At 35.9% G+C, this 18637-nt stretch overlaps 1 protein-coding gene across 1 annotated transcript in view; it reads right to left on the bottom strand.

Annotated features, from left to right (window-relative positions):
• Nucleotides 1–154: 154 nt before the first annotated feature.
• LOC104400319 (protein AF-10-like) overlaps nucleotides 155–18637 on the bottom strand; it is a gene marked incomplete at both ends in the record, with an annotated part of 89498 nt that continues 71015 nt past the window's right edge. Inside the window, 2 exons of the mRNA XM_010019853.1 lie at nucleotides 155–272; nucleotides 16403–16581. Coding sequence (XP_010018155.1) covers nucleotides 155–272; nucleotides 16403–16581 — 297 coding nt within the window. The remainder of the gene's footprint in view (nucleotides 273–16402; nucleotides 16582–18637) is intronic.

Genomic DNA, 18637 nt, shown 5'->3' with positions numbered 1-18637 from the left:
GCGTTGTTCTGCAGGACAACCGAGAATTCCCTTCCAACACATCACAACTTCATACAGACACTGAGCAGAGCTCAAAAATAAAATCTTCACAATCTTTTTCAGACCACTGAAGTCTGAAAAGTTGCACCTTTGTCACCAGCAGCGGGAAGCTTACCTGCTTGGCTGTTGTCAGCCTGAGCTATAAGTGCTGCCATTGCCGAATTTGGATTCAGCCTATTGCCGTACATGTGGGATGGAGGCAGACTGAGAGATGATCCAGGTAGGGTGTTTGCCTGCAAGAAACCAATTAATACTTGAATCCCTCCTTTTAAAAAGAGGGAGAAATGCTAAATACATTTTAAACAATATATTTATAATGCACAATTTTTTAAAAAAGTTGAATGTTTTCTAAAAACTGCATCTATTTAAAATCAAAAATATTCATTTCCATTTGTGAGTACAGAAATAGAATTGCAGTACTCTGAAAATATATCAGGTCTTAAAGCATGATTTACTTGTTATTGGCAAGGTCTGTTAATAAAAAAAAATCCTTCCAATAAAAAAATTACTGCAGTAAATATTAAAAAATACCTAAATTGCATTTTTAAAACCACCCCAGTGTAGCAGGATGGGTAGACTTCCCCGCAATCCTGAAGTATGCGCTCAATGCTAGGACCATGTGGTTATGCTACTAATTATTTAATCTTATTAAACCATTTACAAAATAAGGGCAGGTAGACAACAGATGTCTCACAAATGCCTGGGTTCCTTACATCACAAGCCGGCTGTGGAGGTCAAAAGGTCCAACTTTCAGCTCTATAGTTCAACTACACAGAGCCATATTTCCTTTGCTCTACTCCGTCATTAGTAAAACCTGCACACTATTTTGTTACTTCCTATTTTGATAGACTTGGAAGCCTGGTGTTTTTTTGTTTTGTTTTGTTTTTATTTTAAAGAACGCAAACAGCCATTACAAGTATGTTTTCTATACAATAGGGGGCTCGGGGAATCACAGCTTTGCCCTGACCCCATATAAGGAACTGTATTTTTGGCAGTTGGCCAGCTCTACTTATTGAAGAGCTCCCAAAGTTTGTGTTCATTCATGTTGCTAACCACAATTCTGAAGGTCTCTGCTGGGACTTGTGCCAAACAAGCGAAAATGAACCCTTAAACAGATGAAGCTAAGGAGGCTGGCCAAAATCTTGCATAATCCAACGCAATAAAAATACCTTCTTCCTTGGCTGCTTATGCTTTTTCCCTTTCGAAGAAAAGATTTGTGTCAAATGCCAAGTCGCAGAGACAGGCAATCAAAGAAAAAAAAGGCGCTGCCTTATTAAAAAGGCATTTTCCTACCTGATTAAAAAAATTACTTCAGAACAAAGCAAAGATTGCAATACTTGCGGAGGGGGAAATCAAAGATACACAACTGGTGTTATCACTGGTCTTAAAATAAATCTTTTAAGAAAATGTAAACAACCTTTACTTTTTTGGGGGGAACGAAAAAAGAAGGTGAACAGTAAGGAACTCAATTTGTGGGACATTTTGACATGTATAACTGCACACAAGAGACAGGGGAAACATACTGGTTATTACAGCAAAATATTACAGAGTATAAACTATGTCTCTGGAAAGAATCACACACTACCATTAAGTTTTGGCTTTCAGCCAACATATTAAACTTGATGAATGGACTTTTATGAATTCACACAACTGTTTTCAATGATGCTTTATTTACTATATACTGGTGAGAAATTGTGCCTGATACTTACATTCTTCTACTGTCACAAAGTTAGAAAAAGCCACAAGTGATTATTTACAATGATCAGGGTTTTTTCACTTCTCAGTTTAAAGGTACATGCACAAGATTGCAAAAACTACAGTTTCACTCCAAATGTGACTGTTAGTTCCCTTTTTAAAAGAATTGCATGTCTTTTGTAGAATTAATGTGAATTAGTTGTAAGTCTTAAAAATACTACAGGCATTTCTACCTACCCAGATAGAACAGCTTCCAGAAGTACAGTACGTATTAGTACTGTAACACTTACTGATGACGGCAGCAATACCACACAGCTCCTGCTATATTCCTTAATAAGCACCCATAGCATGATTCCAACTCAACTATTTAGCAACCTTCAGCTGTTTTCCTCTCAAAACCAAAACTAACTGCAAAAACAATGTAGTTTTCTGTCAAATCCTTTCACTGAAGAAACCTTACAGAATGGAATATTAGAAGATTCAACCATTTTGCTTCCATATCTAAGAGACAAGACTAGCAAAATAAAATATATATACTTTATTTAAATAAACTGGTTGAGGTTACGAATTCTACTAATACAGTTTGTGCCTTTTTGGTTTTTTAACTACAAACACCAGGTCTTATTTCTGTTTAGTTTTTGAATATTTCTATAAAATAGTTCTCAATTCTAGTAAGTGTACTGCTCACATTTTAAACAGAAGCTGCTACACTTATTCGTACTCTGTGTAAGCCTCACTGCAAGGCTGCTTAAAACTGTGCAATAGCAACTATATATTCATTTATGACGGAAGGGCAGCTCTAATCGGCAAGGCGAATACATGTTTATTTGACTGAAATGCCCAAAGAGCTTTAAGAACCTTCTAAAGTATCTAAGTATCTTGAAAGGAGTTGCTAAAGTCTGCTGAGTAACCATCACATCACAAAACAAAAGACATCAAAGGAATTAAACAATGTTTGCTAAGTGGGTTGATACAACAGATCAAAAGACTTAGCATGATTTAAAGAATATCTAAGAACTTGAGTTTTTTTCACAAGTGGTGGTTCACCCTAAAATTAACCCCTGTTTATACTTTAAAATAATAGTAAAGTTGTCCTACAACAAGTTGCAACTACAAAAGTTCTAGTGCCATCATGTATCCTAAGCAACTCTCAAACGAAAAAGTCACATTAATAAAATTGTTCAAGTAAGCTGGAGGTAAATAACTTTGAAAATACTTTTTTTTAAATGGCAAGGTAAAATGACAAGAGTAACAATTCGCGAAGCTTTATTATGTATGTGACGACTTCATCTGACAGGAAAGTAGAGGAGGTGGAGGAGTGCTACATTATTTAAAGGTGAAATAGAAGCTTCATGTTTCACTCACAGTCGAAACAAGCTGTAGCTAGCATTTATTAAAAATGCGCAATCATCCTGTCAATACATATTAAGGTCACAGGACTGAAACACGTTCTAAAACGTAGAACTTTTAAAGCTGTAGGATTCTTTATTTCAGCTGATTCTATTTAAATAGTCAACACAATACATGATCAAAACGTCTGAACTAATAAAATAGACTGCTAAGTATTTATTTTGAAAAGGCAGCAAATTTTCCTGAAAAGATTTTAGCAGAAGGATTTCAGCCCATTTAGAGATATGGAATACCCTGCTTTCATTTATGGCATGTTCAATAAATCAGTAAAGCAATAAGCAGCAGAGCAGCACTGAAGGAAGATACACTGTAATTCACGGAATGCCCAAGTGCAATAAGAATAAATGATTGATATTTGATTGATGCTCCCTACAGCAAGAAAGTGCAAGTATATTCTTTAATTAGAAGAATGAAACTTGCAAGTTAACTAAATTTAACTTGCATATATACATATCCTCTGAAATATTTAAAAGAGTTTTATATTTGTTTGCAGCAATCCAAAATTGTATTTTACTGTAACAGTGTGACTATAAAGTTTCCCAAGTTGACAACTATTTGCATTCATAACTGGATATTTACTTAAATTTCCAGGGAAAACAGTTTCTTAATTTCAAGTTACATGTTCTTTAAGCAAAAAAAAAAACTCCAAAAAAAACCCCACCAACAAAAACCAAAGGGGAGAAAAATGATACAATACTTAGCTGTATGCAATTAGATTAGGTCTCAAAAATTTGAGAACCTTTGAGCATGCCTATTCCCCTGTTCCTTTCAAGTTTTATGCTATGAAATATTTTCTGATAACAGGCCTCATTTCTGCATCAGCTCCACACCAGTAAGGTTTTAATACTCAGCGTGTGATGAGAGATGAAACCAAGTGTGAACAACTTTCGGGTCCCATGAGTAGGCTGACTGTTGAAGCTGTCAGGTTCAATTGCATCATTCCACATTATTCAATGCCCCAAACTGCTCCCTAATTGTTAGGGGCTTAACATATTCAAAACCATTGTTTAGGCTAATGTTGAAATGTCTACAGTTGAGTTTCCATAAAGAAAGGGGAGGGATTTAATTGTAGTTAAACCATTACTGAACTCACCTCCTTTCATGATAGGACAACATGGATGGCCGGAACAACCAATTCCAAGACGGCTTCTTAATCAGTTTATATCCAGTCAACATCCTATTTCCTCTCTGCTTTAAAAATAGTCATGGCTGTATTGTAGCTTTGCGTTATATCATGGTGATGCTTTACAATTAGTGACAGTTCACCTAATTGCCTACTTCACTCAACATATATTTGTCAGCAATAATTTCAAAGATTCTTTTTATTTCTTGTTTAAAATAAAAACATTGCTCCTGTACTGTCTATACCCCTTAAAGTATGAGTACCAGATTAATGTGGTTGGGGTCATACCATTCACCAACCATACCAGGTTCTTCATCACAGCACAATGAAGTTAATGCACATGAATTTAAAGCTAAATTTTCAGCGAGCAATCCTGCTACTCTTCTGAGAAGACATTACTAATGCTTTCCATACAATTGCCTATTTTCATGACATATGGAAGGAAACTCGAGCACTAGGCCAACTGCTTGCTTTAGAAGTTATTTTAAGCTGATGTATTTTGGTCAATGGCAAGCAACATTTATCTGAACAATGTACTACTGAAAATATCAAAATTAAAACCTGCATTGCAATTAAATGAAAACATATTAATGCCATGTACATAATTATAATTTAAAAATTGATAACGTATACAAATTAATTGCTTTACTTGAGAAGTGAGAAGACATGCCTATCAAGTCATAGCAGCAAAAGTAATCTGGCCTTATGTTTCCTACCTTAACTTGGAAACTGAAGAAAAGTTCTTTTTTATCCCTAGAATTTTTATGGCCAGTTATGGTATGGAGAGCATGTAACTGCTGTTTTTTCTTGGTTTCCTTGCTGTTTCTTTCAATGCAATGGGAAGAATGTGTGAATGCTTCCTTTTATTGTCTCTACTTCTGATACCGTCTTAAACTTCATTTAGGAGACATTGGGGGACCACGGCTACACATCACCACTTGCCTTCTCTGAAATCTGTTATTCATCTGGGATGGCAACGCACCTCACAGAAGGGTGGTCAGTCTGCAGTAAACTGCAGAAATGCAAACAAATTTCTAGGAAGCCTAAGTTTTGCCACATCAACAGCTTTTCATGCACCACAACGCTTTGATATTTTCACCACAAACATGGAATTTGTTTATAAATCTTATCTAGACCTTGTTTCCAATTAAAAAAAATATCCAAATTCCTGTTTATTTCCCTATATGCCAAGAAATACAGATGGAGTCAAGGACGGAATTGAGGACAACACAGAAATTCCTTAATAAGAAACTGTTTCCACATTTCTTCTGAAAACCATCATATGACTTTTCAAAACAACTAACACAACACAAAATAACATTAAAATGCAGCATGATAAACACTACATTTTAACTAAACCGATACTTGCATTTACATCTTTTTAATTTATATTTTGGCTTTCATAGTTGTAAGTTGAACATAATCGATTTTCAAGCAAACTATATCGACTTCTTCACTAAAACAGCTTCCAGCACTATTGATGACTGAAAGCAGAAGGTGTACTTTTTACAGGTAACCCCACCTCACCTGCTATCACACATACATCACCCAAACATCCACTGTGGTCTTTTACTCACTCATTCTATGAAAGCAATACTGGGATTGAAAAGATAACCCTTCCCATATGCGCCACCATTACCATCCAAGCACTTTGAAGTCCTTAAAGTTTGGGTTTGGTTTGCTTGAAACAGATAATCAAGGTGCAAATTTACAATCAGTGCTGTCATTAATTGGGTAAAATAAAGGAATTAACTGAAAAGCTTAATGAGGAGGCTGGAAAACTTAAAATGAAATCAGAAAAAAACATTCATAATATCTTAAAAGACAAAAGCAACTTTTCAATCAAGACAAGCATTAATTACAAATTTACAAATTATTGTAATTAAAATCTGTCAGGAAAACTGTACACATGACATGCAAAATCATCTGATGGGTACATTATTCATATCATTAGTACTTTTTATGTTAGTAGTAAAAATAAATACTTTGAACTTCTAGCTGTAATGAAGACACCTGCTTACAAATAAGCAAATAAGCAAATAGTGTCCTTAAGAATCAATTGTTTTGAGTGAATGTACAAATAAATCCTTCCATTAAATGAAACCATCTAACCTTCAAACAGCAGTACTCAAATATTTTTCAAGAAGTGCATGAATGAATGCAACTGGGAAACACAGTGGGATTTGAAAGGCAAAATGAAAAATTAATGGCACACCTACAGAAACTAATTTATACCTCTGCCCAGTGTACAACAAGGGCACATCAAGTCATTAAAAACCACATGGGTAGAAGGCCTATCTTCCAATCATGTACAAAAGCTATAACCCCAACTGTACTACCAGTTTACTCATCTCTTCCATGCTAAGCTGAACATTATATAAAATTTGAACCAATTAAAATCTATTTATTTATAAATTAGACAGTTGCATAAAAACTTAGCAGATTGCTACCTCATTAAGAGGGTTGGTTTGTTGCATGTTTGTTTTGTTTTTTAAAAAAGGAGGCTTTACGGAGATAAGACTCTGTGATTTCTCCACCTCCCCCACAAACCTAACTGAAACCAGAGCTATCATTTCAACACAAATCCCTTTCACCTCAAGTTTGTTCCTCCATCCTTTCCATCTACCTCTATCTTCATAGCACTTAACCTGTATGTGCTCTACATAGACAATGAAAGCAGTATCTTACCCAAGAGTCTGTTTTCCTTAAGAACATTAACCACTATATCAGGAATCACAATTACGCTCTCATATTGACTAGCAGAAAGAATGACTTGATTAGGAAACAAACACAGTATACCCATATAGCAATTTATTTTCTTCACATGAGTATTCTAAAGAAAGCCAGACACTTTAATACAGCAAACAATGGATCTGAAAGAACAGTAACTACTTTCAAGAGCATCTATAATTTCAAAAATAGTAATAATAATCAGCCACTTATTCAAAAACACAGACATACTAACTTTCTAAATGAAGCCCAAAAGTCTTTACTATCTAAGTCATCAAACAAACACCTGCCATAGCAGAATTACTGCTGTGTAAAAATGCTTGCAAGATTCTCGACATTTTATACAAGGCCCATAAAGACACTGCCCCAGCAACAAACTTTGCAGCTTGTAACAAAGCATATACCATGTAAACTTGAAATCTTTTACAAACCTGAACATTTGTTTTCATCTCAATATTTTTATTTATTCTTTCCATTGCATACAGACTAGAAAATTTTACGTTTTTCACATTCAACACCATTACTATTGTCTCAGGCAGCTAAATTGAAGTAGTGCTACACTCAGTTCAACGAAGAGGTCAATGTGCCTCAGTTGCCTGGAGACTGATGGTTGCTACAGCAGCACCAGATAAGCCAAGCTAAATAAGCTTCAGCTTGAAGGCAGAAAACATTTATTGCTAGACCGAAACATTGATGCAGTTGTCTCAGCATGCAGCACTGTGCAAAATCATGTAACTGCCTTTCAGACTACCTGTATGTTGCACTAAGTCTATGCAAAGACAATCTTACTGAAGCTAGAGGAAAATACAAAAAGTAAAGATTTTAATTGGGCTAAATACTAGATTACTTGCAACTATGATTCCTTTGTTCTTCTAGTTGAGTCACATGTTAGAAGGAATTTTCCCTCTGGCTGTAAATTCTTCCTCCTTGCTTCTCTCTTCCACCCCCACCCAAAAATCCTCAGTTAGATCAAATGAGAAGAAAATTAGATTTTTACCTGTTTTGCCTAGAAGTAAAAAATAATTAAACCGGCTTTTAAGTGACAAACAAGAAAATTTAGGTGGAGAAGCCTTTACTAGCCTGGTTCTTTCACATTTTTAATTTTGCAAGACTTACATTTAAGTGGCTGTGACACGAATATGGTTTGGTGGCTTTGGAAGGAAAGTCACTATTTTGCACTGACATCTTGCACCACAAAACCAAACCCCTCTGTCTACTACATACTGAGGGATGCATTTAGCACACTTTCTAAATCTATCAGCACTGGCAATTTCCTGTGACAATGAGTCCCAAGGATGAGCAACATGCTCTATTAAGAATTATTTCTTTTTGTTCTGGATGTGCTGGCTTTTCATTTTATATCTCTTTCTTAAGTTATAAGGAGAACAGAGTAATTTCAGCATCCAACAGTCTGTGATCCATGTTCATATTTTACCTTTGTCCCAGTAGGTAGGAACCCCTTTTGAGCTATCTTACCATCAGGAGGTGTTTTGATAGTCACATAAAATACGTTAATTGGTTTTCATGTATCCACTATTTCTATTGATTAGATAATTCTAGTACTGCAGTAAGGATTTGATTTCCCTGTTCTGGAAGGATGCTGCTTAAACCATGCAATATCATGATCTCCGATGGTTTTTTATTCGCTTTTTAATTACCACACATATTTAAGGTCATACAAATCATCCTTAGAAAGACACATCCAGAAAATACAACCAAACTGACCACAAACTCAACTACAAATCATACTGTTTATCTGCAGGAAAGATCATTTAATTCTAGATTACATCGAGTTAATTAGTATCAGCAAAAGGAAAAGACTGGTATGACCTCATGGCATGATTACCAGAGGAAGCATATTTTGGAGAAATTTCGCAATGTACTAACATACTGTGGTAAGTGCTGTCTATGCTTTACATAAATGACCGGTCTAAAGCATGAGAGTTTTCTCCACAAGGCACCCACCCGGTACTAGCTTTGCAGATAAGCAGTAGAAATCTATGCTATCTGCACTCTGGACTTCATAAGAGCTATTCTGGCATTTAACATCTCAACTATTTCCATAGTAAGAAACAGACTTCAGGAAGTGACCTGAAAAAATGTTAAAAGAGCAAAAGGGTCTTCCTAAGTTACGGAAATATCTCTGATTACATGTCTAATGTAATTTACCATAATTAGGATAAGTTACTTTACATTGCAAGAAAGGATTATTGCTTACACAAGTTGTTGGTATCATTTCCAAGTCTCTAGTTTTAAGTCTTAAAATGCCCCAATCTAAAGGTAATGTAAATTCTAAATTCTTCAGATATCTAAATTCATTCAGATATGATGTGTACCTTGGGGAGCATAGCAGGAAGCTCACTTATGAAGCCAACCATCCAGTAGTGCGGGTTACTTAAAGTCTGAGAGTGTCACATAGGAATGTCCTAGAACTGAGAGCAATTTGTCTTTTTTGTATGTATTCACTGTACACCCCGAAGAGAAGTGCATTAAACACTGACAGCTAATAAACCTGACATTTTCTACAGTACCCATAGAGAGAATGGTACAGAAAATTCCCTTAAATGGACTTATACTTTTGCCAGCCCCCAAAAATTCAGATGCTTAACCTGAAACTCTCCTTTCCTTACGTTTAATTTGATCTGAATAGGTAAATAAAAGGAAAAAAGGCAGAAAACAGAGTATGTTTCTCTGAGCAAAACAGGAGTATCTTGCTTGCCCTTGCTGAATTTGAGAATGAGAGATCCGTACTTTGAGGTTACAACTGCAAACTCAGCAGCAGCATCAATCAAATATGTGTGTTTATACTGTCCTATGAAAATGTTCAAGTCACCCTAATAAAGACTTGCAAAAAACCCTCTTAATTTGAATTTTCAGCAAAGATCATTCGTTGGAGGTAGACTCTCAAATTCCTCATAATTACAATCCTGTTTTGGAAGGTATAAAATAAGATTGCTCCCAAAAGTGTTCCGAACTTCTCTGCTGAGAGGGACAAGAACCAAGAACAGAATTCCTTTTTCCTGTATTTTCACTTATTTTCCCGTGGATGATAGAATAGAAAAAAAAGAGAACGTTTCCCTTCATAGCACACAAAATGATACGCAAACTTAAACTATGACAAGGAAAAAAAACCACTAAAACAGAAAGCCAAAAGTAGCGTAAACTAGTGATACGGAGAAAGAACAGGGGACTAGAAAGATACAAATTTAGGGACTAGACTGATTAAGAAAGTGAGAAAATCACCACCACAGAAGAGAAGTGTCTGAAACACCAGGTGGCCTACATTCAGAATCTGAAAAGGCCTCAAGATTCCCGAGCTTTCACATTCCTATACTGCTAACAAATAACTCCAAAACTACTGGAAAAATAAGCCTTATCTCCCTCTAAAAGCTGGATGAAAGGAGGATAGCCACCACTGTATGAATGCTGAAGAAAACCTTGCTGGTTTTCTACTGCTCCTAAGGGGCGTAAAGCCAAACAAACTTCAGAAGGGATAATGGAAGCGATAAAAGCAAACTTACTTCACTTCAAATGGCAACTGAGTAGCAGCACCTACATTCCCAATTATCACATCTCCACCATGGAGGCAGTAGTTCCTTACCCTATGTTGAAGCGGACCTATCATGCCATCACAAATAAATCCTGGACTAAAAAGAGTAACAAACAGCAACTATTCAGTTTCTCTGTCTCTGTGCAAGCCATAAGGACTGCTGTTACAGATACTTCTTGTCCTTTTCCTTCTCTTTGTTAGCTGCTTCTGAGGCAAAGGAAGCACAGCAAATGAAGTAAGAGATGGGAACTTCGGAAGGAAATAAAACAGAAGCTGCAGAAGAAGAAAAACAGCTTAAAGAAGAAAGAGGAATCTACCGGCAAAAACCATTTTTCTCCCTGTCCTACAAAATAATCTTTTGGACTGTATCTGTAAAACAGGTTAGTGACAAGTATGTGCAATATTGCTTGAAACTGCCTCGCAGATGTGCTTATTGGAGTCACTAAGAGCACAGACACCATCGCATGGGAGAAGAAAAAAAAAATTATCTACAAAGTCACAGTTTGAGCATATTAAATTTCCAGAATAAGAATAAATCCTGAAAAACTTTGAATAAACTGAGATTACAACATTGTAAAGACTTTGTATTACTGAATCACACAATATCAGCACCAAAGAGTCAGTGAGCTACAAACATTTAAAATAAAATGCTGTATGTCTTAAAAAAACCAAAACACTACATACCATTTCTACTCCCACTAAAAATACTATTGAAATGAGATTACGGGATACTTAAATGCATTTTTTTACTAAAAGCAATATAGTCTTAGAGATGGCTCTAATAATAAATGACTGGAAGAAAACCCAGTCAAAAACCCTCACTCCCATTTCTGCAGTCTCATCCTGTATTTGGAACAGAGACCCATAAAACAAATGGCCACAGTGCACTACTAGGTAATTTCACTCATTTAAATCATCAACAAGAACAGACAGCTCAAGCAATTTCAATCTCAAGCACCAAACATTTCATTATAAAATGTTAAATATATAAAGTCAAAATTTAAAAAAAAAAATTAATCTAACAACCATTTCCTGATGAGCAGAAAACACATCCAAAACAACACAACAGGCTGACAAACATTTTTGCTGTAATTATGAAACATAACTAAATCTTTGAGATAAAAACTGAGCATAGACCTCAGAGTGGTACTACTTGTGACTTGGCTTAACAAAAATCCAAATGCAAAAAAGTGATTTTTTTTCTCCACAACAGAGCACACATTGATACTCATGCAAAAGTTGAAGACAGGCTTCTGAGAGAAAAGACAGTAGCATGGGATACAGTAATTAGCTGTAAGATGCAAAACCGGTGGTACCAACAAACATCAAGGAGCAAATGTCTGTGTTGGTTCTACGTTCTCTCCTGTATCCCTTTTCTTCCTGTATCCGTGCAATTGTTAAATGTACTGTTATGCTAATAAAGCCTCACTGAATTAGGCAGTGTGACCTACCTGAGTCTATGCACAAGACATACAAAAAAGAGGAAGAGGATGCAAAAAAAAATCTGCAATTCCAACAAGTCACATTTTTAGTAAATCACTGATTCCCACCTGGTGAGGAACACCAGCATTTAAATTCAGTTATGTCACAGCATGGAACACAAGCTAATAATCTCTTCTGGATTTATTAGATTGGAATAAAAATAATGAGTGGCATGAGAGAGAAGAAAATGAGACGCAAAAGAAAAGGTGATTACGGCAAGGCCCATACTGTGCTTTTGTCTTAAAAACCAAACAAATAAAAACCACAGTATGGGAACTATCATAACAGACAATAGAATGAAATAATCAAAATCCAGAATTTTAAAGTTGTTGGAGTTTTTTTAAGCTTTAAAATCAGCGTTGTTTAGTTGTTGAAGGAAAAAGCAGCACTTGGGGGTTTTATATGGGCATAGCAGTTATTAAAAAATAACAAAAAAGCACAGTAGTATTACCTCATTTTCTCACTTTAGGGCAGTTGCCATCAATTGCTTCCAAGTTTTTTTAATACTAAGAACAAAATCTGCTGTATTAGATGTCTACCATAATCTCCTAAGCAAAACAGTCAAGTCAATTTTGAGACTACCTCTATGGAAGTATTTTTGTTTTCCAAGATTTTCTCTTTAGAATTTCTTAACACCCTTGCTTTAAAAAGAAAGGATGCAAAAAATCCATCCAAAAATGACAAATTCATGATGTTCCCAAAGTTGTAATTCTATCTCCCAATAAAGATCTAAGAAAACTTAACAGCTGAAATCTCAGAGGAGTGCACCTTAGCAGCACACCTTTGAGGCTATTCCAATTTTTAGTACTATTCCAACTGCATGCCTGCCATCCTGAGCAACCATCTGAGCAACCAAGGTTTGGTCACACTTGCTCTCTTCACTAATAGTTTAAATAAAATCTGCTTTTTTAAATCTTATTTTTTATCTGCTATAGAGGCACAAGGTTACCTTAACTTACAACCACTGTATGTTCACCAAGAATCTTGGCTGATTTAATTAGAATACTACACAAAAAATATACTAGCACAACATTATTTGAAGACTTTCAAGAGGTGGGTGAACACTGAGAATATATCCACAAGAGCTCAGCACTCTGATGAAACTTCGTAGAACCAAGTAAACCCTAACACCTAAAGTGTAATCACTCATTTATGATAACTGCATGGAAAAGGTAGAATAGGCTCTCTTGACTGAGTCTCTTCAAACACTAGTAAGGATCTGATGAACTGAAAAAGACCCCAGAGGCCAGGAAGACAAAGGCACATTACAGGTGGTCGTTATGAATTAGTGTGAATCAAAGACACTTCCAACAGGAAGACCTGCTTGGTATTTTCAAATCCTGAAAGTTGGGAAAAAGCATCAATGGTGCTGGTGCAATGACAGAAGTAGCACCAATCCTAAACCACAACCAGGACACGAAAAGTACTTAGTATTTTAAAATTCATAATAGATATCTATCTTCTTTCTCCTCCATGCTACAAAGTACTATGCAACTCATTTTCCCCATTGAATGAGTACCTTAAAAGCCAAACGACTGTTCACCTCTTGCCACTACAGCTGCTTTGTAGGAACTTTCTCTCAAAACTGGTAAACTACCAAGGTTAAAAAAAAACAACAAACAAACAAAACAAAAGAACCAAACCACCACAAAACAAAAAAACCCCAAACAAACAAAAAACCCAAAACCAATCCAAAAAAACAAAACAAAATAAAAAGAACAAACACCAAACCAGAAAGGTGGCAGTAACCTGTTGGATGTTACTGGATGTCAAACAAAAAGGAAAAGCGCCAGTCTAACTGCAAATGGAGAAGACAGGAATACAGAAGGGAAAAAAGATTGGGACAGTAAATACAGGTGCCTTGGTTGTAGAGCATCACTTAAGAGACATGTCATGCTACACAGCTTATCTGAGGTATGATGTTTGGTCAAATATCAGTGCCTGTATAACAGTTCAGATGTCGGAAGGGCCGTGTTCAAATTTATGTTTTGACACCATTGATATAAGAAAAATCAAAGACTATGCCTTTACCAATTTCCTACTGGCAGGCACTAGTTACCCTAGTGTAGTTGTAGAGTCACCAAAGCAGCATAAGACTACATTAATTGTCTGTGCAAACACAGACAGCCCTATTGAGGCTGTTAACCAGAAATTCTCACCATTGGAATCTCCCTTTATAGTTCAGAATCAAAAGACTCTATAAATGGTTGTACCACTGAGTGAGATCCTGACAAGTAAATCTGTGACCACTTGAAAACAGGTACTCAGGTAAGATATGCAACTCCAGAGATGGGTGATGGAGGAAGACACAACAAAAACACAAACATGACACATCTCCCCAAAAACAGAGACAAAGGAAGAATAGGAATTTTAAGTACTTAACCTATGGAGGGCTCTCTAATCCATCTACACGCTAAGAGAAAGTGCATCTCCTAGGGTATACATCAGCTTTTTGTAACAATATGAAGAAAAAAATCCTGTGATATTTCTATTCCTGCCTGCTAAATAGGGGCTCTGTCCCATTGCCTACTGAATCCGTTTGTCCTCTGACAGCGTTTAACAAACAGAAGTGACGGTGCACAATTCTTGCTTACTCAATTTTTCCACGTCAATTGTGATTTTAAACACCTTTGTCTTGTCTCTTCTTGGTGTCTCTTTTTCAGTCCAAGAGTCCTACTCTATTTACACATTCCTTATAAAAGTTCTGTTCCTTGCCACTGTTCGCTACCTGAACAGTGAAACTATCTGTTTTGAATAGAAACTGCCTTTTCCTTTTAAACAGCAACTTCATTTACCCCCTTACCACTTTGTCAACACAGGCTGGTGAGGTCTTTCAGCAGTTTGTGACAGCTCATCTTCAGAATAGCTCATTCCATAACCAGCAAACATAGCTTCTCCTCCTCCTTTTCCTAGATCACTTATTAGTATGTTGAGCTGTACAAAAGGCCACAAGGCTGAATTTTCCAAGGCTGTCATGGTAAACCTCTCCACTGTGAAAACTGAGCATCTACTTGTGTGGGTATTTTTAAATCTTTTAATCTATTACCAAACTATGACACTACCTCTCCCCTTATCTCCACACCAAAAAAAAAAAACAAAACCCTCTCCTTACAGAAGCTACATTGTCTTTTCACCAAAGCATCACATTTTTAATTAATTTCTTTAAAATATTTTATAGCATTTTGTGCAACACAGATGTCACGCAATTTTGGGTGGAACTGGCCAACAGATTCTAAAGTTACAAGACTGAAGTTACACTGACTGGCATAAAGCAATTCTTATTTCTTTAGGAAACCAGTCCAAACATATTATGTAAAAATATGAACTGCCACCTATAACCACAGAGTGTTATTTGATATTGAAATGTATTCTATGTTGGCCTGCACATAGTATTTCTGCTATATATACGTACTATACAGACATGCATGTTCCACACACACACACAAGTATGTACATATAAAGCCTGATTTTAATTCTTCAGGTTTATGTCCACTATCTTCAATCACTGTACACTCTATAAATTAAAAATTGATTGCTTATATGCACACACAAAAAAGATATATTTGATACATTAATCGTAAAACAGATTCCCATCAGAAAATGATGAATACAAGAAACACAAAGCATAAAACCCACCATGTCCAGGACAGTATGCCTTCGTACTTGCACTCTAATCATGGTGGCTTTCTACAGCTATAACTTCATACTCTCTTCTTGCCTTGACAAATGAAATCTTACCTAACTTAAATTCATACCAAGTACTACCACAAAGATATATTTTCTGGTTCATTATTTCAACTATGTCACCCTTCCACACTCCCCCAATGCCTCCCTTATCCCTTCACCATCAAACAGGAACTATATGTCTTAAATTGTGTGACCTTTCAAATACAAAACTATAGCACATATGTCAACTTTCATTTGCTATCAAGATGTCAGCCTTGGTCACCTCTGCCAGGGCTAGCCTTCATGATCCATTCATCAAATTTTCCAAATAAACCTCTATTCTTTAACTAATACCAGCATTTTGGCATGAAACGTGCAAAACTGTTTTCCTCTCTTAAATCCTTTCTTACAACATTGTTCTGACAACAGACGTTAGTTAGAGCACTGATGAATTGTAACTGGCATTTATGCTAGCCATAACATAGTCACTATTACTACACACTTCCACAGAGCATTTTTTAAAATCTATGTGCTCTACAAAGATGGGACTATGTAATCATATGGGGAACTTCTAGACACTGGAACATTTTCATAACAAACACAATGTTTATCAACCTATTTTCCAAACAAATTATTGTTTCTTTTAACATCAAAAACAAGTAAGTCAATAATATGGTTTGCTATCTTAAACTCTCGTGATAGTTTACCTGAGTTGCAGCAACAACAGTAGTTACAGAAGGCGCAGTTGAAGGTGATAGAGCTCCCACTTGCTGCAAGTGGCCTGAAGCCTGCTGAGGTAAATGAGAACTGGAAACGGGAGTGCTAGATCCTGAGCCAGATACTGCATTTGGAAATGATACTGCTACATCATTGCTGCTAAAAATACCTGAAAAAAATTACAAAAACAATTACATGCATCTCTCTCTCTCTCCCCCTCCCTCTATTTTCTAGTAACCATGTAAATATGCAGTAGAAAATCAATCAAGACAAACAAGATCACTTAATACATAATGCAGAAAGCTCTGTATTGAAATTCTAACCATGCTGATTGATAAGAATGCTCTCGTCATTTGACATTCTACAGTTCAGGGAACACAGATTGATTCAGTTCTAAGGTTTTGTAAAACATGTGTGATAAATCAAATATTTATGTGCATTACAAACTGCTCAAATATTAACAGTAGCAGGAATTTTGGCTAAAATGCCTGCCTTCAACTGAGTCTGCTGTCAGAGTTTGTTCTTTCAATGAATTACTGTAAAATTAAGTAGATAAAGAACGATATATAAATATGTAACTGAACATACACAATACAAATGGAAAAATACTTTTTAACTTTAAAGTAAAATGTTTCCAAACAACATATATTTATTCAAAACTGTAATTTTGGCAATTAAGTATTGCTTGTGTATTTTCAGAAAAATATTGACAGCAAGTCTGAGGACAAGGTACTCAGATTTGCTGGTAGAACTGGTGGCATTTCGTTTATTCACAAACTAAAACTCCATCCGTGATCTACAAATGCTTGACTAACATTTCTGCTAGAACAGCCAACAAGTAAATGACTAAACATGTTAACACTAGTCAGATTTGTACATTAGCAATTTAAATAGGAAGAGTTCATACCCCTCTGTGAAGCCATTACTTCTGTTGATCTACATGCAGGGTAAAGTTCATTATATAGGTTGGGGAAAAATCCCTACTGACCAGAAGCCCAGGACAAGAAGTAGTACCTGTCTATGAAACCGTTAGGCTCCACGTGCATTAGATAAGTGAGCTGTCAGCTGGCCAAGGAATATCAAGCATGGTAGCACTGAACTGCAGTTAGAGGAAGAGTGCCACAGGGAGTAAACAGAAGTAGAATGAACATGGTTAGATCAAAAAAAGCAACAGAACTGAAATGCCAGTTAGAAGGCAAAGGGTGGAGCTAGTTTGTCACTCATACAAATAATGATTTGAAGAAGGCAGTGACAATAAGAAGATACGCAATGTTAAAACACCACTCGCCACCCAGCAATCCCTCTGAGCACAGGCAGTGAAGGGAGACTATCATCATCCAAACCCATACATAATATGCAAACACTGATGCATCTTAAATTCCCTGCCTCTATTAACTGTCAAGAAAAGTGGAAGAGAAAACCAGCCAGACCCAGTAGAGAAAGAAGATATGGAAAAACAGCTGAAGACACATTCCAACAACACCTTTTTTTCCTGCCTAACTGATGTTAGTGAATTCTTGTCATCTTCTCCCCAGTCTCTTCATCACAGAACAACTCCATACCTGCTCTGCCTTTCTACTGACCCTCACATCTTTTTCCATTTAGTACACCTTCCTTGGTCACCTTTCCCTCCCTTTCCCTTTTTTTTTGGTCACCATCCCAAAAATCTACAGTTATAGCATTAGCATCAGTTAAGATCTTTTAAGTGTTCACTTTGTTATAACCTTTCTCCAATTACATCTGCCTCATCTACCTATAAATTCTATGGATCCTGTTCTAGATTTGTCTTTATACACTAGCAAAATGAACATGATTAACAAACAGCCTTGCTACTGAGTCTACTCTTAAAAGTGATACAACCACAAAAACTGAAATATAACCCAGGTCCTCTAGCAATTTTTATTTTTTTTTCCATCTGCTTTCAATCAAAGATTCCAAATTAATTAAAAGGATGAGATTTTTAACCCTCTGCATTTTAAATGCATTAAAACAATTAAATATACAAAAATTCTTGAAAAATATTAGATTCTCCGGCAATTATCTGGAACTGTGAATTTTAATAGTAATTAAATATCAGAACAATTATGATTAAATCGTAAGAACTCATCAGCACAAATGCTATCACTCTCATAAAATGTCAATGATAACAAAGGAGAAAACAAATCTTTTTGTGACAGTCGAAAGTAAAGTAGTAAGACAAAAGATATTTTGCCAGAAAGGTAAAA

The sequence above is a fragment of the Nestor notabilis genome, unplaced genomic scaffold (genome assembly GCF_000696875.1).
Source record: "Nestor notabilis isolate BGI_N333 unplaced genomic scaffold, ASM69687v1 scaffold3838, whole genome shotgun sequence".
Classification (NCBI taxonomy): Eukaryota; Metazoa; Chordata; class Aves; order Psittaciformes; family Psittacidae; genus Nestor; species Nestor notabilis.
This window is presented reverse-complemented; position numbering and strand designations above follow the sequence as displayed.